Source organism: Notolepis coatsorum, assembly GCF_963971535.1.
Source record: "Notolepis coatsorum genome assembly, chromosome: 3".
NCBI classification, from domain to species: Eukaryota; Metazoa; Chordata; class Actinopteri; order Aulopiformes; family Paralepididae; genus Notolepis; species Notolepis coatsorum.
The window spans coordinates 183,928,064-183,956,045 of NC_140167.1; the positions used below are offsets into that span (position 1 = coordinate 183,928,064).

Genomic DNA, 27,982 nt, shown 5'->3' on the forward strand with positions numbered 1-27,982 from the left:
AAAAAAAAAATATTTGCTGTTAATATTCATCACCTCTTTGATGACCCTAAGACCCTTTAAATGTTCACATGAGCATATCCCCAGAGAGCCGTTAAGTCATACAATCATGACCTAGATATGTGATTCCTCAGGGTTAAAACACTTTCCATAAGAATATGAAGTCTGCCATATTGTCTTTTCTGCCATTTTAGATTAAAAAATAAATAAAATAGATTTGTCCCTTAATCCTCCTAAGCTGTTTACCAGATTCTCACGAAACTTGCTGTGTGGCATCTAGGGAACAACATCTTTAATAAGTATCATTTAGCTAGTTGATAGGCTAAACCATAATATGGCTGCCAGATCCAATCGAACACATATTATCAGTATGATGTCTCTTTGTGATGTCAAACCATAAACCTTCTTGTGTGGCATCTATGCAAGTTTTATCAGTATCTGCAGGGTATTACAATTAAATTCATAATTCTCTATTTAAGGCCTTAAAAGGTATTTTTAAGGGCAGCCCGGCTGTCGGGAGATGAAATAATATTAAATATCTGAAATGTTTTTGTATTTAGGTCGTTGTTTTTTGTTGGGCTACCGGGAGCTTGGTGCGTCTGGTGAGAGCTTGTATGGAACGTGTGAGAATTGAAATTGGCACGCAAGCGCAGCCGCCAGTTCAGTTTCGCTATGAGTTTTATTTTATTAAATTTTTTGCTAGTATGCTTTTTGCTATACATTGGTATTAAAAATGTGTTAAATCTAACTGATTGAAACCTGCAGATACCCTGTGTATAAAGAAAGTTAGTAGACCAAACTGTTGGATTGGGGGCGTGGTTAATATGTCGTGGGCGATATTCCCTTTCCTAAAACGTCTGTGAAATTCAAATCAACCATTTGCATTGAATGTTTTGTTCATCCATGATCAAATTGTTCTGAATCAAGAAATCGTTTTTTTCTTTCCGTTTTAATAAAATTCGATGAGTCGCTGTCTATCACGCTCAAACTGCTTTTCTTAATTTATTCGCGTGTGATGCTCTAGCTTGCTCTAGCTGACAAGCAGGCCAAGAAGATTATTAAAAAAAACAGCATTTAAAAGTGAATTGTATCCTTCGAGTGTTATCCTTGAAAATGAAAAATAGTGCTTGGTAAAGTACTTAAAAGTCCTTGAATTTCATTTTGCAATATAGATAAACATGAATGTGGCCATAATGTAACGTATATATCACTCTGTCCTCTGTCTCCCTCTACAGGCGACTCCTCTGCCCTCCTCGTCCTGACGGTGACCTTGTGGTTCTGAGGACAATTACAATTCTAACGGACTGAACCCTCGGAAGACCCTTTTTCTTTTTCTGATATTCAGGAAGTACGCCGGCGGTCCTCCCGACTGCGCTTTGTAGCTATCCCATAAGGCAGCTGTGTGAAAGCTGTGTGTCTATGCAACCTGCCCAGAGCGACGTGCCTCCCCCTTGTGGACTGGAGGGGGACGGCAGCCTCTCCCCGCGTCGCCGTGACCAGACTGTTCTACTGCTGGCCCAGCTGGACTTCTCTAGAAAAACACAAAAAACCCACAAAAAAAATACAGAAAAAAAGCGTTTTTGTAAATATTATGTTAGAACTGGCAACAACGTCACACAAAGACTACTGACTTGATTTATTTTTTCTTCCTCCTTTATCATTTTTGTATTCTGTTTGTGGGCTGACACACAGATTCTCAATAAATGTGCCCCCCCCTCCCTCTCTCCCTCCCTCCCCCAGAGATGAGTAACTAGCATAGCTGGTCTTTTGTATGTTAGATAGATAGTCTCCTTGATGAGGAGGAGAAGAAAACAATGTTTTGTAATGTGAAGAGTTGAGTGACATGTTGATTGAAACGTTTCCCCATTTTCTTTCTTTTCCCCCCTTTTTTATTTTTTTTATAGGTTTTATGTTTAATCTTGTTTTGTTGGAAACCAATGCTTAGATTTTGGTTTCTTGGGTAAAAAGAGGAAATAATTTTTGAGAGAAACAACAGCCAAGTCACAGAGAAATGGGTTGCACATAGGCTAAGGTGTAAACTTTAATTTGTGTATTTTTTTTTCTTTTTCTAATTTTGATGTAAATTTACACTATTTATAAAATGCATATTTATTGCTTGGAAATATTTGTTGATGGAATGCTGTAATTCTTTTTCCAGAGTACCTGCCATTAAATTTGAAGGAGCCATGTCATTTTAAGCACGGCTCCTCATACGTTTTCTATATAAATAAAACTGCTTAGTAAGCATTGTACAGAGACCCTCCTTGATGGTTTTATTGTTTGAAGGATGTTTTATGCGTCAATAAACAAACTGTTTATTTACATCTGGCAGCTCTCGTGCTTTCCTTACATTCCACCCCCCATGTAGATTTATTTATTGCGTCTTTGTTGATTTCTATATGGATCATAATAACATAATAATCTCAGTGGTTGTTTAATTGTAGTACTCCTCTAAGCCCACCGATTCGAACACCTGCAGATGCGCTGTATGGGGGGGGGGGGGAGATAGTCAGAAGGTTCCCGGTTTGATTTCCGCTCCTCCCGGGCAGCATGTCGAAGTGTCCTTGAGCAAGACACTTAACCCCTAATTGCTCCCGAATGGTCGCTTCCACCGTGTGAGTGAATGTGAGGAACAAAAATCTTTAAAGCAATTTGGATAAAAGCGCTATATAAATGCACCATTTACCATTTTAGTCTAACCATTTCGAACGGATGCACCGTGGGTACTGTAGTTGTTGTGTACAGTAGCGTGCTGTGCTGTAGTCCAGACGGAGCTCAGTATCCCTGGTTATAGTGGCACTCCGGGTACCTGTAGCCATAGTCTGGGCTACAGGGCCTCCAGCGCCTCAGCCTGTCCTTCAGAGCCTCCGTCGCCCAGAGGATCCTCCAGTCCGGCTGGCTGCGATCGGCACAGGCCCTCAACAGCAGAGGCACGTCACTGGCCAGATGGTCCGCTTCAGTGTCCCCCTCTGATAAGAAAGATGGGAGGAAAAAGCATTACTCATACTGGTTACCAAGACTGCCAGATACCAAGACTAGGAAACGGGAGGTAATTAAAAAGTGTACCGTGCAGTTTGGGGGGAGAGCATTCACCTGCAATTTGACTGTTCTGCTTCATGTATTGCTGTAATATTGTTTGTTTGATGTGTGTTTTATTTATTTCCCTCACCACTGATGTATGTATTGTCTGTTTCTTTATTATTATTTATTCCTTCCCGTTACCCTTCGAGAGACCCGTTTGTCCTTTCTCACCAGGCCGCCTGCAATTCGAATAGTCATCAATCAAAAGACGATTAATTTGAGGCACTTGGAAGCTACTTCTTAGAAGACCCACCTTTCCTCTGGATAGTTTGTTTATTCAGTTCTATATATATATAATGTCAGCTTATCGTGTTAATTAGATTAATTAATTACACAGCAAATTATAGTGTTATGAAAATTAACTCAAAATTAATTAAATTTTTTTTTTTTTTTTATCATTCATTCCATAAGAATGTAGAATACACATTTACAGACTTTCTTTTAATAACACTTTGGGTGCCGGCCAGAAATCCGGAAAATGACTGTGGATTGCCAGGATTCCTGGGCGATTTTAGCATATCTCATGATCTTAGCGGAGCTATTTCTATATTTTATATTATAACTATGGGGAAATGGTTTGGCTCATTTGACGACGACGAGTTGATGTACACAATGAAAAAAAACTTTTGTTTCTGCATGTCTTCGTTCGTTCACAATTACAAGTAAAAAAAACTTCAACACAAGGTAAAAATCCAGGTAGATTATTTAGAACAGGAGTTATGGGCTCTTTTATGAAAGGTGCGCCGCCGGGGGGATAATAGGTACTGAACGTGTTATAAAGCAATTTAGACTGGGATGGATGGATGGTTTGATTGTTTTATTGGTTTGATTGATAGATTGTTTTGTTGATTGTTTGATTGATTGTTTTGTTGGTTGATTGATTGATTGTTTTATTGGTTGATTGATTGTTTTGTTGGTTGTTTGATTGATTGTTTTGTTGGTTGTTTGATTGTTTGATTGATTGATTGTTTTGTTGGTTGTTTGATTGATTGATTGTTTTATTGGTTGTTTGATTGTTTTGTTGGTTGTTTGATTGATTGATTGTTTTATTGGTTGTTTGATTGATTGTTTTGTTGGTTGTTTGATTGATTGTTTTATTGGTTGTTTGATTGATTGTTTTGTTGGTTGTTTGATTGATTTATTGGTTGTTTGATTGTTTTGTTGGTTGTTTGATTGATTGTTTTGTTGGTTGTTTGATTGATTGTGTTCTTGGTTGTTTGATTGATTGTTTTATTGGTTGTTTGAGTGATTGATTGTTTTGTTGGTTGTTTGATTGATTGTTTGATTGTTTTGTTGGTTGTTTGATTGATTGTTTTATTGGTTGTTTGATTGATTGATTGTTTTGCTGTTTGATTGATTGTTTTATTGGTTGTTTGATTGATTGTTTTGTTGGTTGTTTGATTGATTGACAGTCCGACTGACTGACTGACAAACTTGAAATGCAGTAATGCTATTATATCGATCAGGTGGGAATATATTGTATTGATCAGGTTAGTAGATATTGTACCGATCAGGTATTATAGATCATGTGCATGCAATAAACAAAAAAAAAACATTTCGACTGTTTCTCATTCATGTACTGTGCATAATCTGCTCCTGTGTTGTAGACCAGGGGTTCCCAAACTTTTCAGGCCGGGGCCCAGAAAATAAGGCGTCAGAGAGCCGCGGCCCAATGCACATCGTCTGGCTTTTTTTTTTTTTTTTTTGTCATGTGACCGATTTTTTAAGCCAAATATCACTTCAATCCTATTAAGTTAGTTCAAGTTAGTTATTCATTTATATGTGCTATTTATGAGAGGGCTAACTTGTTGCAAAATAATAATGATAATAATAATAGCCTCATTAAAATACTATTGTTGCTTCGGTTGTTTTCAGCGTTTTATGTGCATAATCTGTTATTTAGTTTGAAATGTTCGTTGAAATAAGTAGATTTTTCGTTTTTGTTTATTTATTAAGTTAATATAAAACCATATAGTCACATTTTAGAATACAATAGAATAGAATTTTAGAATACAACTAGAAACACTGTCCTGGCCTGCTTCTAAGTTCAGTGGCATGACAAAACAAATTTAAATCAAATTTTTTTTTTTTTTTTCTTTAATCATCTCGCGGCCCACCTTTGGGTCGCGACCCCGACTTTGGGAACCACTGTTGTAGACGGTGTTGCTCTGTACCTACCTGTTTTCCAATTTATTCGTCCATACATGATAAACACATTCATAAAGTAATAATATCTTGTATTGATAATATATCAATTAGTTTCACCTGGAAATACTACTACCTTATCAACCACCATGCCTGGCGCTAACGAACAAGTAAGTTATAACTACTGGTGTAGGTCCAGAAAACATTATTATAAAATACAGAATACTTTACAATGCAGAAAACTTGAAACTTTGATGAAATGAACATTTTTATTGCAAAATATGTTCAATAAACTGGGTGACAAGTTATCAGTACCAACCATTGTTGCTGTGCATTAGACACATGCTGGTAACATTCACAGTATAAAATGATGGTAATTTACCAAGACTATACCTTATAAAAAGTGAACACTGGCTGATGATAACCAACCATTGTTTCAGTGCATTTAGGAGTTTGCTGGTAACATTCACAGTATAGGATTATGGTAATTTACCAAGACAATACCTTATAAAAAGTGAACACTGGAGGATAATCAACCATTGTTTCAGTGCATTTAGAAGTTTGCTGGTAACATTCACAGTATAGGATTATGGTAATTTACCAAGACAATACCTTATAAAAAGTGAACACTGGCTGATGATAACCAACCATTGTTTCAGTGCATTTAGGAGTTTGCTGGTAACATTCACAGTATAGGATTATGGTAATTTACCAAGACAATACCTTATAAAAAGTGAACACTGGAGGATAATCAACCATTGTTTCAGTGCATTTAGAAGTTTGCTGGTAACATTCACAGTATAGGATTATGGTAATTTACCAAGACAATACCTTATAAAAAGTGAACACTGGCTGATGATAACCAACCATTGTTTCAGTGCATTTAGGAGTTTGCTGGTAACATTCACAGTATAGGATTATGGTAATTTACCAAGACAATACCTTATAAAAAGTGAACACTGGCTGATGATAACCAACCATTGTTTCAGTGCATTTAGGAGTTTGCCGGTAACATTCACATTATAGGATTATGGTAATTTACCAAGACAATACCTTATAAAAAGTGAACACTGGAGGATAATCAACCATTGTTTCAGTGCATTTAGAAGTTTGCTGGTAACATTCACAGTATAGGGTTATGGTAATTTACCAAGACAATACCTTATGAAAAGTGAACACTGGAGGATAACCAACCATTGTTTCAGTGTATTTAGAAGTTTGCTGGTAACATTCACAGTACAGGCACGTCACATGATCAACTACAGGGCATATCTTACTTGGTCTCTCGCATCGATGACTGCATTGTCCATTGATAAATGGATGAATCGCCAGATGATCTGTGGACCAAAAAATATCCAATACATGCTTCCAAAGTATATAAATAAGAGGCCAATGGACTGCATTAGAAAAGTGTGGTATGTTACCTACAGTATATACTTTTATAAACTGGGTGACTGTCAGCAACCATTGGTTCTGTGCAAACGGTAAAAATGAGGGGGGAAAAAGATAAATAAAAAAATAAACCATATACACACACAATGCAAATTATGAATGGAGTCGACACAGCTAGATCGCTAACATAACGTCTCATCTGCAAGTGGTCCAAACATGCCTATGCAATATCGACAACCGTGGCCCAAATACATGTGTTCAACGCATTTGTCTTGTACAGAAAACAGTGAAACTACCCATACACTATACTATACTATACTACTCTCAGCTAGCTATACTATGTACCGGTACACATGGTTCTGTCTGTATCACACAATGATGGATTATTTAGAAGTAATCTGTACTTCTGTGTGCCGGATTATTTAGAAGTAGTCTGTACTTCTGTATGACAACTAATAAAGAAACTATTTAGAGAAATCCCTCTTTGTGTGGTACAGAGTGAAGCATTTGTCACGATGCAGGGGGACTTTGCACGATGTGCAAAAATATCTGGTCTCACTCCTGATGCCACGCCTACTGCAGACCCGACATTTCCTACACGGTAGCTTTTGCTTGGGGGTGGCTTTGTATGCAACCATTACATGCTTCACAAAGCCACCCACTAATCTGCTCTGCGGGTCCCCCAGTGGGGCCCTAGGGTCGTGCTGCCCGTCACCCCCCACCTGCTCAGCCCCTGCCTCCTCCTCATCCCCACCCCCTGCCTCCTCAACCCCACCCCCTGCCTCCGCCTCCATCTCCGCTGTCACCCCAGGAATCTTCTTCTCCTTACCCCCTGTGTAGGTCCGCGCCACAGCCCTGGTGAACCGGAAGAGGTTGTAGTAATGCCCTTGTGGGTGCTTGCTTTTGTACAAGACAAAAGCGTTGAACACACATATTTGGATCAGATACATCACAAACTTTTTGGTCCACTTTCCAGTCTTACGTGTAACCGGATAGTACGAGAGGTTTTGATCCAGCTGATCGACGCCGTTCATGAATTTATTGTACGACAAGATTGATGACGGCTTGAGCATCTCCACCCTCAGCGCTTTGCCCTTCTTCTGCTTCTTCCACACCTTCGCCATTTCCATGGTGTCCTCGTGGTAGCTGCTGATGGTCTTCACAATCCTCTTATCGCGCCATGCCACGATCAGGACCTCCTTGTTGTTGACCGCAATGCGCTCCCCCACACCGATGTCACGTTTGGTCAAGTTCTTGATGATGGCTGGCTCCCCCCGGTGCTTCCTGAGGGTACCACAGACGTCGGTCCTCAACTGTCGGAGCCTGGCGGACATGCATACACTATTGTAGAAGTTATCCATTTACAACGTATATCCGGCCCCAGACAAACGTCCAAGCAGACCGACGACCGTGTCCCCCAGGAGCGAGCCTTCCCGGCAATATGGCTTAAATGCAAAGCAATATCCTGTGCGCGATTCGCACAGGAAGTACGACTTGATGCCATACCGGGTTGGCTTGTTGGGGTTGTAGACCCGGAAGGTCAGGCAGCCTCGCCATGCCATCACCCCCTCGTCAATGGCGAGCTCACGTTCGGGCTGGTACAGTTCCTTGCACCTCGCGTTGACATGGTCGACTACAGGGCGTACCTTACACAATTTGTCTCTGACTTCTAGGGATGTATTGTCCGCAAAGTGGAGGAATCGCCAGATCAATTGATAACGGTTGCGTGGCATGGTCTCCGAGTAGTACGGTGTGTACATCATATCATCGGTGGTCCACATCATGTCAACAGGCTTCCGAAGGACACTGCTGAGGAAATTGAGTCCAAGGAACTTCTTCAGCTCCTTCAATGTGAGGGCCTTCCAAAGCAGTGCCCTGCTACTGGTTAGCGTGGGGTCCAGCCGGGCAATGGACTGATCAGCGTAGAGGTTGGTCTGGGCAACAATGGAGTGTGAGTGTGTGTGAGTGAATGAGTGAGTGTGTGTGGGGTTCAGATGTCAGAGCTGGACGTGGTGTGGGGGTCAGAGGTCAGAGCTGGAAGTGGTGTGCAGAGTGAGGCCAACTTACCGCTCTTAGATGTGCGTTTCCGCCCTGCAACGGGTTCCGGCATGTCCAGACTAGCATCCAGTTCTAGAATCACATGATGTAATACATTACACTAGAGCAATGTATTGTCATTGTATTTACATGATATATATATATATAGCATTATGTGTTATATTTTATGTACAATTACCTGCAGGAGTAGAATGTGATCCTATGTCGTTGCCAGTCTCTGCGTCACTCTCTGCGGAGTCTGCGCCAGAATCTGAATTGGATTAAATTCAGTAAGTAAGTAAGTCTCATAAAACACAATAGTAATACATTTACATACATGAATGTAGTTAGTACATACCCAAGCATGTTGGTGTACCGGCTCCAGACTCTGTGTCGGATCCTGTATGAACACAAAATAAATCAGCGGCCATTGTACATCAAAGCATGTACATGTGTGTGTGTGTGTGTGCTGTAATCAATGGAATTTGCATATAGAGGCCTCACCATGTACTGCGAAGTTCAAAGGTGTTGGAGAGGATTCATGTCTTTTGATCTTGTGTGTGTGTGTGTGTATGTGTGTGCTGTAATCAATGGAATTTGCATATAGAGGCCTCACCATGTACTGCGAAGTTCAAAGGTGTTGGAGAGGATTCATGTCTTTTGATCTTGTGTGTGTGTGTGTACAGCACACACGCACACACACACACACACAAGATCAAAAGGCATGAATCCTCTCCAACACCTTTGAACTTCGCAGTACATGGTGAGGCCTCTATATGCAAATTCCATTGATTACAGCACACACATACACACACACACAAGGGCATGGGCACATGGTGAGGCCTATATATGCATGGTTGTGTAGCATATGTAAAATTCCATTGATTACAGCACACACACAATCAAATATATAGCACATGGTGATGCCTCTGCCTCTATAGCATGAAACTATCGATTTGAACATGCATGTGTGTACATAGCAGAGTCGTGATAGCATTGATTACAGCACACACATACACACACACATCAAAGGGCATGGGCACATGGTGAGGCCTATATATGCATGGTTGTGTAGCATATGTAAAATTCCATTGATTACAGCACACACACAATCAAATATATAGCACATGGTGATGCCTCTGCCTCTATAGCATGAAACTATCGATTTGAACATGCATGTGTGTACATAGCAGAGTCGTGATAGCATTGATTACAGCACACACATACACACACACACACATCAAAGGGCATGGGCACATGGTGAGGCCTATATATGCATGGTTGTGTAGCATAGGTAAAATTCCATTGATTACAGCACACACACAATCAAATATATAGCACATGGTGATGCCTCTGCCTCTATAGCATGAAACTATCGATTTGAACATGCATGTGTGTACATAGCAGAGTCGTGATAGCATTGATTACAGCACACACATACACACACACACACACATCAAAGGGCATGGGCATATGGTGAGGCCTATATATGTCTTATCCAATAATAATGTAGCTGTAGCATGCAACTATCGATTTGAACATAAACACACAATATTCACATTGCATTCGTCAACCTGACTTACCCTTCGCCCCTCGACCACAACCGCGTCCCCCGTCGGACTCGTGAGATGAATCGGAACCATAATACCTCCGACCCAGATCGATATCCTCATCAGATGACTCAGGAGCTATAATCAATGCATACCGGCGAACTAACGTTACATATTCACAGTATACAATGAATCAATTAGCGTTAGGTAAATCATCATCAAATATCCCAATCGGCACTCCCATCAGATTCATGGGCCGTTGAATCGCTGTCCGAGGACTCGGCTGAAGAAGATATCTGCACAGCAGCCACCTTCCTCTTCCTCGAACTGCGACGGGGAGAACCGCTCCCGGTCCCGGGGCGAGACACGTCGCTGGGCCCAGCGACGGTCTCACGGCTCTCTCCGATCGGAGCTACCAAAGTCGTTGGTGCTGCTGCTGGAGCTACCAAAGGTCCGTCGTTGGTGCCGCTGCTGCAACCGCGGGTCCAAACGCCAGCTTCGTTTGAACAAACCGATCCGCTGTCGGTCTGTCGCCTTTCTTACCTACACTACGTCTCCTCATACTGATCTAAATAAATGGAACTACTAAGGCATGGCACCTGAGACAAAACACACTGTATCCTATATAATTGTATTTGAATTCACCTTGTTTTTCTGTTTATTTACACTGAGTACAGCTTGTGTTATATTACGTTTTATTGTATTTTCTTGTATTTTTTTTATGGCCATCTTGGTCTATGTCATTTGTTAAGTAATTGGTAAAGTATATTATTATATACTTATTGTTATGTGTCTTGTAAGCCCATATGGGCTGGGCATACATCTGTATGTAAGACACGAAAATAAAAAATATCAAATCAAATCAAACTAAATGATCAAACTACTATTACTACTACTGAAATATACTACCTACTAGACTACACACTAATCCCTCACAATAGTACTACTACTTAGCACGACTACGTACTTCTAAAGCACAGCTGAAACCTTACAATTATTCTGATACTACCACTATACTGTATAACACTATAAATATAGACTATAGGCCAGTGTTGCGTTGTTATTATGGGCTGAGCCGCCACGCAGGATAATGACGCCGCGCGCACGCGCGCGCGCACACGCACGCGCGGCCGCGCGCGCATGCGCATATGTTCCCTCGCGCACAATAATACACTTTGTTTGTATAGCCTTTCATACAGAAACTGCAGCTCAAAGTGCTTCACAACAGAATTAAGACAGGCATAAAATGAGCACATAAAGTGCAGACATATAAAATCAGTTTTTCACATTAGGATCTAACATCCCAACAGGCAACCTTGTTTATGGTTTGATTCAGTTTTAATATAAATAATAAAAATAAAGAGAAGATTAATTAATTATCTACTCAGTCCCGAAGTTTGTGATGTAGATATGGAATGTCCCGGGTTGCTGCTGTTTGCAGAGTGTGTTGTTGTCCGGGGGTGAGTGGTGGTGGGTGGGGGTCTGTGGGCAGCGGCAACTTGGGACGTTCCATATTTACATCACAAAGAGTCCCAGACTGGTTGAAGACACCAGCCTATAGCGGCTATTGTTATGATAATGCGAGGTAGCGCCGGGGCCCGGGACTCGGCAGGTAAACACGAGCCGAGCCGAGCGCAGCGCGTTCTCGCGAGCGCGTGCATGTGCGTGCACGCGCTTCTGCTCAAATCTTTAATACTCAGTGAGGTACCACTGAGTGGTACCCCGTGCCATGAACAACGCATGCCTGCTATAGGCTGATCTCAATTCAAATATCTCTCTCTCAATCTCTCTATCGCTCTATCTATCTCTCTCTCTCTCTCTCCCTCCAAAACCTCGTCGATTCTGGGATCCCGCTAAACTTTTATACCTGTGCTCACACTGGTCAGGTATGCTGGCCAATGAAACGCCAGATTCATTGTGGGGTGCAATATTCATTACCTTGTGATACAGTGTTAGAAAATAGGGGGACACTGCCACCTAGTGTAATTTGAGAGGAAATGCAGTTTCCTGTTCAAACTCTCTGCAAAAAGTTCTGCGGTGAAGTTCAGACTGGGAAAGTCGAAAAAAGATGTAAACAGAACAAAGACGAGTTACGGCGTCTTCGGCACCTTGAGCATGGCGGGGAAGGACGCCTAAAAACGTCTTCCGGCAGCCAAAGTGTAATATGGCCCATTTGCATGTTCTTGGTATCTTATTCTAGGGACATCTGGATCTCAGGGAATATTCCCAGTGTCAGAAATACTGTCTGTTACTAGGCTTGAGTAAATTGCAATGAACCAAATGAGAATATCAATACAAAAAAATTATCTTTGACTGAATAACACCATGCTAAAATTGACCAGACCTGAAAAATCTATGAATAAATGGAAGATGATTAAACAGAAGGTTTTGTAGATACAGTACTGAATTCTGCCATCCGGACACATGCCATTTGAAATATGATTATAGAATATCAGGCCTAAAATGGTTATGCGATTAAAATGTGATTAATTAGATGAATTAATTACAAATCCTGTAATTAATTAGATAAAAAAAAATATCGCCTGACAGCACTTTTAAACTTGTGTGTGTTCAATTCTTCTCCCAAAACGGCATAATGCACCTTTCCCTCGATCCTCAAACGACACCGCCAGGTATGTATGTACAGTATATGTATGAGGTTTCCGAGAACATCCAGCCTGGGCCTACCGTGTCCTGCCCCTCCCTCCCTGGCAGGCTGCAGCAGGCTGGGCAGGAGGTGTCTGCAGAGCTGGGTGAAGCTCTGGGAGGGACGGATGGAGCGGCACGGAGGCAGCCGGGCGCATGGGAATCCACCCTGACCCAGGCAGGAGAAGATGTCCCCGTCTGCGCCAGATGGAGGGGGAGGATCCCGGTTCACACCTGCGGAGAGGGGGGTAGCAGTCAATGTCATGCCTTTGATGCAAAACGCGTTTTTTCTGTCTTTTCAGGATAAGTCTTGACCATTCCGTATGTCTGCTGAATTTTGAGTGTGTAAAAGACATTCTACGTTGTCAACCCTGCCATTGTCCTTCACCAAAGTACTGGCATGACAACTGGAGTTGGTCCCCGGACACCGCACTACTGCTCCTAAATAGTTAGGGTGGGTCAAATGCAGAGGATGAATTTCCCCAAATGGGATTATAGGTTCAATTTAACTGTACAAGGTAGTGGAAGGCACATTGTTTCGTCATTTACCAAGAAAAGTCTATATGATCATTCTCCTACGGCACTCCCCTCCTATCCATTCCTCCCATCGCTACCCTAAACAAAACGTTGTCTTCTGCACCAACTCTGCCTCTTCTTCTACTCCTCTCCGCTGTCCTCCCTGGATCTTTCTCGGAAAATAGTTCAAGTAAACAAACTGGTTTACAAACAAACAGGAAACACAGGTACTTTGTTGCTTTGGTCAATGTTGTTCATGCTACCTTTTGTCTGCTGCCTACTAACTTGTGCTTTGATAGCATGTTAGTATGGTGTCTACTACAGTATCATAAGAGGCTAATTGACGCAAGTGATGTTTTTTGGTTCTAACTTCAGTGTCCTCTTCTATCACCTCAGGTACCTTGCTCTTCCTCTCCGCCCATCATCTTAATTTGTATCCAACTCTGAAACTAAGGGAGAGCCCGCATGTCTAATGTATTTATTGATGTTTTTTTTGTGTGTGCATTATAACATTTATGTCTACCATAATCTCCAATTAAAATGGGACAGGATATCCATCATTTATAAAAGGACACCCTACCCTCTAGATTTTAGGCGTGGGAATAGAGTTACCCTTTGAGTTTTGAGACCCTACACCCCAAGCTGCTAGTGCACAGTCCTGCAGAAGACACTAACATGGACTTTTTAACTCATCAGTTTAACATTTCATCAACATTATGCTCAATGGGAGACAGAATAATCCCTGGGTCATTACTTCAAGGGACAGGATGAGTGCAATCTTAACCAGGCCTAGTTCCAGGGTCAATGTCTCCCTCTACAGTTGCTTTTCCAAATTGTGTGAGCAAATGTCAAACAGCTGGCCACATAGTAATTAAAGTGTAATAAATACAATTTAAATAAAGAACAATAGTTATGTATGTAACTGAGGTTCTATGCATCCTGGATGACCGCTAGAGGCGGTACTTAAAGCACTGCATATTCTGTCTTGTGTAGGTCGAGTATTTCTACCAACATAGTCACCTGTGACCCCTGACTGTATATCTTCCGGTGCCATCAGCGGCTCGGTTCATAGAGAATCTTTTCTTTTTTTATCCACTTTTTCTCCTTTTTCTGTTTTTCTCTCATCCCAATTTAGTTGTGTCAATTCCCCCCTCCCCTGTCTTGATCGTTGCTCGCATGTGCCCCCCACTGGTCGATCGTAGGGAGGGTTGAAGAATCTATCGCATGTCCCCTCCGATACATGCTGAGTCAGCCAGCCACTTCTTTTCACCTGCCAGCGCAGACTCTCATTGGCGAGGTGTAACGTGTGGGAGGCTCACACTACCCTTGACATCTCCTGTCCTTTCTGTGCAGGCGCCCTGACCGACCTGTAGGAGTCGCTGTTTACAACGACCAGATTACCACCCATCGACTCCCCTCCCGCTGACTGCCAATTGAGTCAGTATGACGGCCGGCCAAAGCCGGAGGCAACGCTGACAGCCGGATTCGATACCGGTGTCTCACGCGTTGGTGACGAGTGCTTAGACCGCTGCGCCACCCAGCCGCCCTTGGTTCATAGAGAATCTTCAAGCATGGATACGATACCAGGGCCAGTGTTCGCTCTTGTAAGGTGCCACAGGTCAAGTAATAAATACCTCAGAGCTTATTTTTCTACACCGGTATCTCAATGTGGAACAGCCTTCCACTTAGGATAAAACTGTCAGGTTCTAGAGGAATATTTAAAGGTCAGGTTCGCTCATATCTCTGGGGAAAATTGGCCGGATAGCTGTCAGGTCATACTTGTATTGTTGTTTTAATGATGGTATAATGAAATGCGCTATTTTATGATATTTGGTCAGGATGATATTGACTTGTTTTTAGATACGTAGAATATGGATTTGTTGTATTGGACTTTTGCTTTATGTGTTGTTTTATTATATATGTTATTTTTTTATATGTCCTTTGGTCAGAACATCGGGGATCATGCTGGAAATAAGTGTTGTCACTTTTGCATGTCATACCTTGGATTTGTTGTGTCTTTGGATCCATAAATAAAATCAATCAATCCGAGTGACCAAGCGCTCTGGCGGTCATCCAGGATTCGTAGAACCTCAGTTATATACATGACTATCGTTCCATTTCATCCTTCCTGACAACCAGAAGCGGTGCTTAAAGCACTGGATGACTCATACCAACAGAGTCACGAGGAATCTCAAGTACATACTTTCTCACAGTAGTAGAAGTAGAGGAACTCGAAACAAAGAAAGACCACGCCCGATGGATGGGGGGGGGGGGGGGTTCATTGAGAGAGCACCTTCAGGAGGAATGCTGTATTCGCCCACAGCGTGACACCAGAACCATCTGCTGGCCTAGGGGAACAAATAGTTGAGGCAGCTGTTAGTCTGCCCGATAGGCAAGGGAACAGGATGTAGGGCAACACCCTGCCCCTCTGGATGTGGAGGTGGAAGATGTACTGAAGCGATGGAGCGGCCCTCATAGCAACCTCGTTCAAAGCCACACCGATAAAGGTGTGAATTGGTAGTAGAAAGCCGGTCAGACTTAGCCCTCCTTTTGGAGGCAACGCCTGCACTCTCTTCAACTCGATGCTCGGAACGGCGAGGCAGCTGATCCGATGAGGGGAGGCCAATATCTAACAGGAGTTCCACCTCAGCCAGTCTAGCAGCCCTCAGCGCCCGAGGCATGTAGCTGCAATTCATACATGAGTCGAGAGGGCGAGAGGCCCTCCCTTAGATGCTCTCTAGACCCAGAAGAGAGGGGCAAAGATCATGGCCATCGGGCTGAAGAGGCGCAATACGGGCAGTACAGCTGTGAGTGTTAATCATAGCGTTCATATAGGAACCAACCATATGCTGTACCGATGTACCTTACTGTATGCTGGGAGTGGGGAGTGAGCAGCACGCTCCTTCACCAACAAAGAAAAAGCATTCACAAAAGTTAGCTTTGAGTGAAAACACTAGTGCTAACTGTGAAGACAAATTAGGCCTCACTGGGAAGCTGGGAGCGGGGAGTGAAATCACTGCCTTCACCAACAAGATTGTCAATATTCACCAAGTCAGCTGTGAGTGAAAACACTACTGCTACTGGTTGCCAGGTACCCAGGTGGGGTATCTCCCGGGCCTTTCTGTGTGGAGTTTGCATGTTCTCCCTCGCAAGGGTTTCCCCCTTAAAAAAACTAGAAGAACTGCAGAACAGATTTTTAACGCTAACGTTGTTGCGTCCCTGGCGAAGACAGACAGGAGCACTTGGATTGGTCCCCGAGTGTGGCCCCACGCCGCAACCCGTGTCTGCTTCCAGCTGCCCTTGGGGGGAAGGACGACGGGATGGGTCAAGCGCAGAGAGGACATTTCAACTGCGACCCCAAAAAAAGCATGTGTGTGTCCTATGTGTCACCCATCTCTCGCATGTGTGTGTATGCTGCATGACGATGTAGCAATGTGCTACAAATAAAGACTTCTTCAAAGTCCAGTATGCTGGGAGCGGGGAGCGAAAGCACTGACTTCACCATAAAGGTTGTTATCAATTAAGTAACTTAAATGAGCTTAATGGATCGAAACCGCTACTGCTTACGAAAAAAAAAAAAAAAAATTAGGAATCTGGGACTGGGAATAGTATGCTGGGACTAGTGAAAGTGAGACCACTACTTCACCAACAACGGTTATCGTCAATATTCACCAACATTAGCCGTGAGTGAAAGCACTACTGCTTTACCTGTGAATAAACAAAATTTCAGGAGGCCACATACCTCCTGCTGGGAGAGGGAGTGGAAGCACAATTATGAACTTAAACTTAGCTTTGAGTGAAAACGCTACTGCTTATGTGAAAAAACGAATCCCAAATCCCAAACCATATGCTGGGAACAGGAGCTGCCTTCAACAAATTATGTCAACATTCACGAAAGTTAACTTTGAGTGAAAACACTACTGTTACCTGTGAATTAACAAATTAAGAACAACATACCAACAGCAGCTAACACTCATGTTAGCGTACAATAATCTCTAGACTGTAAGCTTTTGTACTTATCTTGCATCCAGATCCTCTGGCGGTCACGGAGAAGGAAATGGAAATCTAGTTAGCTTAAGTATTCTGGCCCCTAACTACATCAAATATTTGTTCAACATTTCATATCATATGTCACTCAGACATAATATATGATTGTATTTAAAGGATTTTGAATAATTAAATTTGATTAAAAATGAGCTCACCGCCAGCTCTGTACATGTCATCAGGCCAGAGACGGTCCTAAACTACTACACATGCTCCAGCGTTCTGCTTTACAGAGGACTACACTCAGCTGAAGAAGAAGGGCCTCAAGACAATCCAAGCTATGCCTCAATCTGGTATATGACTTTAATGTTGCTTTGCAGTGAAATTCCCCTTTGATTAATGGGGCTTAATGGGAATTGAAGCTATCGAGTTCACTTGCCATCACAACACCAAACACGGTATGGAATATTTGATTGACTTATGAATGACCTACAAGTTCAGTCCCTGTGGTTACAGTATATAGGAATGGGAAAGGAAAAACTCACTGAATTGCACCCCTCTGTAAAATATTAAATAAAATGTGGTGTATGGCAACACCACTGCACAGGATGTACAAGCCAAGAGACGACCGTGAGAACAGCAGAAAAGAGATATTACAGACCAGGTGTAGGAGCAAGGACTCTCCTCTCCCCTGTGACCTCACTCACCTGAGAACTGTTCTCCCCCCTGTGACATCACTCACCTGAGAACTGTTCTCTCCCTGTGACCTCACTCACCTGAGAACTGTTCTCCCCCCTGTGACCTCACTTACCCTAGAACTGCTCTCCCCACTGTGACCTCACTCACCCTAAAACAGTGATCCGGGCGCTGTGACCTCAGACACCCTAGAACAGTTATCTGGGCGTTGTGACCTCAGTCACCCTAGAACAGTTCTCCGGGCGCTGTGACCTCAGTCACCCTAGAACAGTTCTCCGGGCGCTGTGACCCTAGAACAGTTCTCTGGGCGCTGTGACCTCAGACACCCTAGAACAGTTCTCCGGGCACTGTGACCTCAGACACCCTAGAACAGTTCTCCGGGCGTTGTGACCCTAGAACAGTTCTCCGGGCGCTGTGACCTCAGACACCCTAGAACAGTTATCTGGGCGCTGTGACCTCAGTCACCCTAGAACAGTTCTCCGGGCGTTGTGACCCTAGAACAGTTCTCCGGGCGCTGTGACCTCAGTCACCCTAGAACAGTTCTCCGGGCGCTGTGACCCTAGAACAGTTCTCTGGGCGCTGTGACCTCAGACACCCTAGAACAGTTCTCCGGGCGTTGTGACCCTAGAACAGTTCTCCGGGCGCTGTGACCCTAGAACAGTTCTCTGGGCGCTGTGACCTCAGACACCCTAGAACAGTTCTCCGGGCGCTGTGACCTCAGTCACCCTAGAACAGTTCTCCGGGCGCTGTGACCTCAGTCACCCTAGAACAGTTCTCCAGGCGCTGTGACATCACTCACCTGAGAACTGTTCTCCCCACTGTGACCTCACTCACCTGAGAACTGTTCTCCCCACTGTGACCTCACTCACCTGAGAACTGTTCTCCCCACTGTGACCTCACTCACCTGAGAACTGCTCTCCCCACTGTGACCTCACTCACCTGAGAACTGTTCTCCCCACTGTGACCTCACTCACCTGAGAACTGCTCTCCCCACTGTGACCTCACTCACCTGAGAACTGCTCTCCCCACTGTGACCTCAGTCACCCTAGAACAGTTCTCCGGGCGCTGTGACCTCAGTCACCCTAGAACAGTTCTCCAGGCGCTGTGACATCACTCACCTGAGAACTGTTCTCTCCCTGTGACCTCACTCACCTGAGAACTGTTCTCCCCACTGTGACCTCACTCACCTGAGAACTGCTCTCCCCACTGTGACCTCAGTCACCCTAGAACAGTTCTCCGGGCACTGTGACCTCAGACACCCTAGAACAGTTCTCCGGGCGCTGTGACCCTAGAACAGTTCTCCGGCCGCTGTGACCCTAGAACAGTTCTCCGGGCGCTGTGACCTCAGACACCCTAGAACAGTTCTCCGGGCGCTGTGACCTCAGTCACCCTAGAACAGTTCTCCAGGCGCTGTGACCTCAGTCACCTGAGAACTGTTCTCTCCCTGTGACCTCACTCACCTGAGAACTGTTCTCCCCCCTGTGACCTCACTCACCTGAGAACTGCTCTCCCCACTGTGACCTCACTTACCCTAGAACTGCTCTCCCCACTGTGACCGCAGTCACCCTAGAACAGTTATCTGGGCGCTGTGACCTCAGTCACCCTAGAACAGTTATCTGGGCGCTGTGACCTCAGTCACCCTAGAACAGTTATCTGGGCGCTGTGACCTCAGTCACCCTAGAACAGTTCTCCGGGCGCTGTGACCTCAGTCACCCTAGAACAGTTCTCCGGGCGCTGTGACCCTAGAACAGTTCTCCGGGCGCTGTGACCTCAGACACCCTAGAACAGTTCTCCGGGCACTGTGACCTCAGTCACCCTAGAACAGTTCTCCGGGCGCTGTGACCTCAGTCACCCTAGAACAGTTCTCCGGGCGCTGTGACCCTAGAACAGTTCTCCGGGCGCTGTGACCTCAGTCACCGTAGAACAGTTCTCCGGGCGATGTGACCCTAGAACAGTTCTCCGGGCGCTGTGACCTCAGACACCCTAGAACAGTTCTCCGGGTGCTGTGACCTCAGTCACCCTAGAACAGTTCTCCAGGCGCTGTGACCTCAGTCACCCTAGAACAGTTCTCCGGGCGCTGTGACCTCAGACACCCTAGAACAGTTCTCCGGGCGCTGTGACCCTAGAACAGTTCTCCGGGCGATGTGACCCTAGAACAGTTCTCCGGGCGCTGTGACCACAGTCACCCTAGAACAGTTCTCCGGGCGCTGTGACCTCAGTCACCCTAGAACAGTTCTCCGGGCACTGTGACCGCAGTCACCCTAGAACAGTTCTCCAGGCACTGTGACCGCAGTCACCCTAGAACAGTTCTCCAGGCACTGTGACCGCAGTCACCCTAGAACAGTTCTCCCGGCGCTGTGACCTCAGTCACCCTAGAACAGTTCTCCAGGCGCTGTGACCTCAGTCACCCTAGAACAGTTCTCCGGGCGCTGTGACCTCAGTCACCCTAGAACAGTTCTCCGGGCACTGTGACCGCAGTCACCCTAGAACAGTTCTCCGGGCCCTGTGACCTCAGTCACCCTAGAACAGTTCTCCGGGCGCTGTGACCCTAGAACAGTTCTCCGGACGCTGTGACCTCAGTCACCCTAGAACAGTTATCCGGGCGGGTACAGTTGACAAATAAAGTTATTATTATTATTATTATTATTATATTATTATTATTATTATTATTATTATTATTATTATTATTATTATTATTATTATTATTATTATTATTATTATTATTATTATTATTATTATTATTATTATTATTATTATTATTATTATTATTATTATTATTATTATTATTATTATTATTATTATTATTATTATATCTGATTTGCAACTTATGAGAAGTGTTAGTTTTAGTGTACAATGGCACACACACATACACACACATGCAAGCACGTGCACACACACACACACACACACACACACACACACACACACACACACACACACACACACACACACACACACATTATGCACACGTATACAGTAGCCACTATCGGTCGTCCATTATCAGGTTTTTTTCACGCAACCAACCCAATTTCACTGAAGAAAACACCAAAGTCAGATGTTTCGTTTGCTCCTCCATGGGAGCGGCTGCTCGCTGTTGCAGTCCAGCTGAAATCTGAATCAGTGGACTGAGGTTTGGTGGGCAACATTCAGGGGTGCCTATTAGCTCTACAAATTGTGCCCTGACATTTCACAGTGAGGACCCCGCTCCATAACAAAGACCAGATGCCTCATTAAATGTTGCCATGGTGCTTTGGTCCATGGTCTCCAGTGGGGTACTGTTTTTGCCGTCTCTGTGATAGATAAAAAAAAAAAAAAGTAACTCTAAGATGGATAATGAATTTCAACAAAGCTGGGAAGATCAGAGGCTTTACACATGTCTATGTCATGTATTCATCTCAAGATTGTCTTTATTTGATCTGTTGGTATCATTCTGTCTTTTGAACCTGCCTGCTCTGAAGGTTTATCTTCTACAGTAATTAAACTGGGTGTTGCACCCTCCCCCTGTTTTCAGTAGAAAAAGACCTGCAGCACCTTCACTATCATACTAATAACAGACCTGATGTCATGCTTTACTGCAGAGGAAAAGCGGAACTTTGTCAATCAGCAGTTTATAAAAGAGGAACAGATTGTGTACTTCCACAGTGAATGGCTCCAACAAAACAGACTTTTGGGATAATGCCGCGATGTTGATCTGATAAAGTTGATGATACAATCTCTAATTGAACCGTTGCCCTGAAGAACCATATTATTATTTCTGCTTTCTTTTCATTTGTGGTCATTCTCCACTTACTGCACCAAACCTCTGCTCTTGAAAGCATTATTTGCAGATCCTCTTCCGATTCAGCCAGCAAAATACCAAGTACATTTTTAAATGTTTTGGATAGCCCATGTATTCGGCGTTGTGAAGTTCATCACTTTTTTATTTATAAATGTTTTACCCATTAATCAACATCTTCAGTTTCCACATCAATGTAAATGTGCCAGAATTAGCTAATGAGCTAGTTTTTATCTGTAGTCCCTGCCTACCATGCATGTCTGTATGGTGTGGGAGGAAACCGGAGTACCCAGAGCAAACCCACGCGAACACAGGGTAACTTGCAAACTCCACACAGAAAGGCACCCTGCTGGGGTTCGACTGTGCAGCAGCAGCAGTAATAGTAGTAGTAGTAGTAGTAGTAGTAGTAGTAGTAGTAGTAGTAGTAGTAGTAGTAGTAGTAGTAGTAGTAGTAGTAGTAGTAGTAGTAGTAGTAGTAGTAGTAGTAGTAGTAGTAGTAGTAGTAGTAGTAGTAGTAGTAGTAGTAGTAGTAGTAGTAGTAGTAGTAGTAGTAGTAGTAGTAGTAGTAGTAGTAGTAGTAGTAGTAGTAGTAGTAGGATATTTATTTTGAAACGTAGTGCAGTAGATGTATTAAAGACTGGAATAATCACTCCCGGAGAGTCAGCATTGCCTTGGCTTGGGCTGATCGCTATACTAACTCGTTTGGCTGAGTTAGGGGGAGGGAAGCCGTGGGTGGGTCCTGGGCGTTGTGGACAGCGACCCCTACAGTTTCCCCTAAAAAGGAGGGGGAAAAAGATAATAATAAAAAAAAGAAAAATGGAATAATCAAGTAAAGTACAGGCACCTAAATGCTATACTCCTCCTCCTCTCTCTCACCTTGCTTCAATTCAACGACTCCCAGAGTGCTGGCGTCAGTGATCACCAGTCTGCCGTCCTCCAGCAGTCCAAACATCTCCTCCTTCACGTGGGTGTAGTAGAGCCTGAAGCCCTGGCTGTTGGAGCTCAGCTCCTGGGTCAGCCCGGATCAGCTGGTAGGCCGCATCCGCCCGCCGCTCCCTGGAGGCCTGGTACAGGCCCGACAGAAGCCTGGAGCTCGTCCACACCATCAACCTGCCACACGCACCGCGGTAATGTGGGAAAGGCCAGCCCTCGGTGCTTGGGAACATCTGGGTACGAGGAGAGAGAAATAGGAGAGAGGAGGTGAGGAGGTGAGACAGAAGAGAGAACGGGGAGGGGAGAGGAGAAGACAAGAGGAGAGGAGAAGAGAGGAGGGGAGGGGAGAGTAGATGGGAGGAGAGGAGAAAAGAGAAGAGGAGAGGAGAAGAAGAGAGAGGATGGGAGGGGAGAGTAGATGGGAGGAGAGGAAAAAATAGAAGAGGAGAGGAGAAGAAGAGAGAGGATGGGAGGGGAGAGTAGATGGGAGGAGAGGAGAAAAGAGAAGAGGAGAGGAGAAGAAGAGAGAGGATGGGAGGGGAGAGTAGATGGGAGGAGAGGAGGGGAGAAGAGAGGTGAGAAGAGGAGAGGAGAAGAAGAGCGGAAGAGGAGATGATATGGGAGGACAGGAGGGGAGAAGAGAAGAGAAGAGGGGAGAAGAGGAGAGGAGAAGAAGAGATGGGAGGAGAGGAGGGGAGAAGAGAAGAGAGAACAAGGAGAGAAGAGGGGGTGAGAAAAGAAGAGAGGGGAGAAGATGAGAGAAAGTGGAGAGGAGGAGAGAGAAATAGGAGAGAAGAAGAGGAGATGAGAGGAGGAGGAGATGGGAGAGGAGATGTTGTGTGGGTACTAGTGATGTTGGGTGGGTACTAGTGACGTTGTGTGGGGGTACTAGTGACGTTGTGTGGGGGTACTAGTGACGTTGTGTGGGGGTACTAGTGATGTTGTGTGTGGGTACTAGTGATGTTGTGTGGCTACTAGTGACGTTGGGTGGGTACTAGTGATGTTGTGTGGCTACTAGTGATGTTGTGTGGGTACTAGTGACGTTGGGTGGGTACTAGTGATGTTGTGTGGGTACTAGTGATGCTGTGTGGGTAATAGTGATGTTATGTGGGTAATAGTGATGTTGTGTTACTAGTGATGTTGTGTGGGTACTAGTGATGTTGTGTGGGGGTACTAGTGATGTTGTGTGGGTACTAGTGATGTTGTGTGGCTATTAGTGACGTTGGGTGGGTACTAGTGATGTTGTGTGGGTAATAGTGATGTTATGTGGGTACTAGTGATGTTGTGTTACTAGTGATGTTGTGTGGGTACTAGTGATGTTGTGTGGCTACTAGTGATGTTGTGTGGGTACTAGTGATGTTGTGGTACTAGTGATGTTGTGTGGGTACTAGTGACGTTGTGTGGGTACTAGTGATGTTGTGTGGGTACTAGTGATGTTGTGTGGCTACTAGTGATGTTGTGTGGGTACTAGTGACGTTGGGTGGGTACTAGTGACGTTGGGTGGGTACTAGTGATGTTGTGTGGGTACTAGTGACGTTGGGTGGGTACTAGTGATGTTATGTGGGTACTAGTGACGTTGGGTGGGTACTAGTGATGTTGTGTGGCTACTAGTGACATTGTGTGGGTACTAGTGACGTTGGGTGGGTACTAGTGACGTTGTGTGGGTACTAGTGATGTTGTGTGGGTACTTAGTGATGTTGTGTGGGTACTAGTGATGTTGTGTGGGTACTAGTGATGTTGTGTGGGTACTAGTGATGTTGTGTGGGTACTAGTGAGGAGGACACGTTTACTTATGTGAACTCAATGAAATTGAAAGTGAAATCCGTTATGTATTGTACTGCACATGTTATCATGATTTAAGATGTGCTATAGATAACATTCAGCCACTAGATCTCACACTAGAGCACCAGCATGTTTATCTAATCTAATCTAATCTAATTCCACATGGGGAAATGGGAAGGAGGAGGGGATACATACATGCCTGCAAGATGTAAACAACAACATTCAATTTGGACCCACAAAAACCTTTTAAATGATAAATTAATTCATCAATATTTTTTTGGGTGGAAATGCAATACTTTTATTCTGCATGTTTCTAAACGCTCTGTGGATATATATATATATATATATATATATATATATATATATATATATATATATATATATATATATATATATATTTTTTTTTTTTTAATGATTATTCTACATAAAAATATTAGCACCTTTAATAAAGTTAAAAAAAATATATCTTTTTTAAATATATATATATACAGTATATATATTTTTCTTTTTCATTATTATTTTGTGGGTGTTTACTGGTACTAGTCTTATTTGGAGTAAGATATATAAGGTACAGTACCAGAATGTATCTATTATAATGTGTTTATTGTAAATGTACAGAAAGGAGTTTATTAGTAATGGTACTGGAAGTGGAAATATCCCATTGTATTGGTGTCTTGTAAGGCCGCGTGGGATGGCCACTCGTGTGCCATGACGTACATGAATAATTCATAATAGCCTACTGTCCATTGTTTATCATGCTGTTCCATGTACTCTGTATGTGAGGTTCTGTTGTCACGGTACATGTCCAAGCGTATATCTTTGTCATTAAGACAGATTCCTGTGCATTCCTGTCAACAGAATTGACAACATTGTGGCTACTGGTGTATTTGAACCAGGTGATCACTGTCCCACAGCATGTGTGAAGAGTGTGAACATGGAGAAAACAAGGTCACATACGGTCATAAAGAGGAATTTAAAATGTTTAAATGAACAAGCTTTCATGAATGCCCCCCTGCTGTGCCTCTCCCTACCTGCACCATGCCCCCCTGCTGTGCCCCTTCCTACCTGCACCATTCCCCCTGCTGTGCCCCTTCCTAGCTGCACCATGCCCCCCTGCTGTGCCCCTTCCTACCTGCACCATGCCCCCCCCTGCTGTGCCTCTGCCTACCTGCACCATGCCCCCCTGCTGTGCCTCTCCCTACCTGCACCATGCCCCCCTGCTGTGCCTCTGCCTACCTGCACCATGCCCCCCTGCTGTGCCTCTCCCTACCTGCACCATGCCCCCCTGCTGTGCCTCTGCCTACCTGCACCATGCCCCCCTGCTGTGCCCCTCCCTACCACATTTACATTTAGTCATTTAGCTGACGCTTTTATCCAGAGCGATTTACAAGTTCTGTAAGACAAGTCAGTAGGAAGGGCACAACTCTATCAGCTGAGTAACAAATGTTCATCAAAGTGTTGAGTGCTACAGTGTAGGTTAGTATATTAGGACAAGTGCATGATAGTAAGGTTAGTTAGGGTTAGTTTTAATTTTTTTCAGATAATGGTTGAAGAAGTGCGTCTTTAGTCGACGGCGAAAGATTGGACAGGTTTCGGCTGTCCTAACTGGGGTGGGTAGTTCATTCCACCATTGTGGGGCAAGGACCCTACCTGCACCATGCCCCCCTGCTGTGCCTCTGCCTACCTGCACCATGCCCCCCTGCTGTGCCTCTGCCTACCTGCACCATGCCCCCCTGCTGTGCCCATTCCTACCTGCACCATGCCCCCCTTCTGTGCCTCTGCCTACCTGCACCATGCCCCCCTGCTGTGCCTCTGCCTACCTGCACCATGCCCCCCTGCTGTGCCTCTGCCTACCTGCACCATGCCCCCCTTCTGTGCCTCTGCCTACCTGCACCATGCCCCCCTTCTGTGCCTCTGCCTACCTGCACCATGCCCCCCTGCTGTGCCCATTCCTACCTGCACCATGCCCCCCTTCTGTGCCTCTGCCTACCTGCACCATGCCCCCCTTCTGTGCCTCTGCCTACCTGCACCATGCCCCCCTGCTGTGCCTCTGCCTACCTGCACCATGCCCCCCTGCTGTGCCTCTGCCTACCTGCACCATGCCCCCCTGCTGTGCCTCTGCCTACCTGCACCATGCCCCCCTGCTGTGCCTCTGCCTACCTGCACCATGTGAGGCAGTAATATGTCCGAGTGTCTCCAGCTCTGGAAGCGGGCCGTGGCCCTGAGGACCGCCTCGATGCTGCACGACCGCTGTTTGCCCGCGGAAAGACAAATGAAGCCATCGGACGAGCGGTGTTGACGAGGGGGAGACAGGAAGGAGAGGAGCACCGGGTGCCAGCTCAGCCAATCGTCTGTCAGGTACCCGATGAAACTCTGCCTTTCGTCCATTGGGAGGGCTTGTCCCGGGGCTATCCACCAATCAAACCTATAAGACAAAAACAGTAAGGAGAATGAAATGGAGGAAATTGCAGGTAATTGGCTATTGATACTCAGCAGAGGTACTGTATTGTGGTGCTGTCGTAATCTTTAGTTGGTTGGACTGATCCTTTCAAACATTTATTGCAATTTCTGTTGTTGCTGGCCATGGAATGAATGTGGATGTGGAAAGGTTATCTTTGGCAGACGACTTTCACAGTTAGTTTGGCTCCATTGTGTGGCATGAGTGCCAACCTACATACTGTAAGTACATTTCAACAAGGTTTCATGCATTCTTTGCGCTTATACCTTAACTATTGCATATTATATTATAAATGCTGTTTGATGGCGGGCAAAATGACATTAATGTGCTCATAACACAGTGACCTGAGAAGCCAGGGTTCACTCATCAGAACACTGTAGCGGGTTAGAGGGGACTGAGCTTGACACATCACAACCACAGGTGGTTAGATTGTTCTGTTGGGTTGTCAACGTCATTTCAAACTCAATGCATTCATGACTTTTATTTATTCCAGACGAAAACAGTGCAGCCCGTCTGTCGTCTGTGGTTATTTTTCAACAGGGAGAGGCAGTAGGAGGGAGATCACAGGTCAGAGCGCAGAACAACCGCGGATGGAACAACAGTCTTGCAGGTTTGTGAAACGTCTCTCTCCGTGCAAGTCCCACTGCATAATGTTTCCCGGGTGTGCGTGGGGGGAGTAATGACTCGCAGGCCGTGTAAAACTTTTAAAAACAGTTAGTAAGAAAGAGCAAACGCAGGTGCTGAACTCACCTGATGTGGTCCTTGAAGAGCTTCTTGCACATGGAGGTGCCCACGCAGGCGTTGCACTTGTCCAGGCCCAGGAAAGCTCTCCTGACACGGAGGGTCTTCGGCTGCTCCGTGATGGAAGGACCCGTCGTCTCCAGGACCACTTGAGCCCAACACAGCAACACGACACAGGCCAACAGCCACGCCAGGCCCACGCGGTCCGCCGTGTGCCGACCGGGACACGCCGAGTTCATGGCTGCTCCG

At 44.7% G+C, this 27,982-nt stretch overlaps 2 protein-coding genes across 4 annotated transcripts in view; one reads left to right on the plus strand and one right to left on the minus strand.

Annotated features, from left to right (window-relative positions):
- The window catches only part of kdm6a (lysine (K)-specific demethylase 6A), a 188,355-nt gene extending 186,823 nt beyond the window's left edge, over positions 1 to 1,532 (plus strand). For all 3 annotated transcript variants that reach the window (XM_084310621.1, XM_084310622.1, XM_084310623.1), the window contains one exon: positions 1,233 to 1,532. In XM_084310621.1, coding sequence (XP_084166747.1) covers positions 1,233 to 1,259 — 27 coding nt within the window. In that variant the 3' untranslated portion in view covers positions 1,260 to 1,532. The remainder of the gene's footprint in view (positions 1 to 1,232) is intronic.
- A 1,240-nt stretch (positions 1,533 to 2,772) lies between these two features.
- On the minus strand, positions 2,773 to 27,972 carry dipk2b (divergent protein kinase domain 2B; the record flags this gene model as incomplete). The annotated part of the gene is given in 6 exon segments (XM_084311469.1): positions 2,773 to 2,966; positions 12,891 to 13,082; positions 22,696 to 22,837; positions 22,839 to 22,985; positions 26,695 to 26,959; positions 27,743 to 27,972. Coding segments are annotated over 6 exon segments (1,170 nt in total).
- Positions 27,973 to 27,982: the final 10 nt, after the last annotated feature.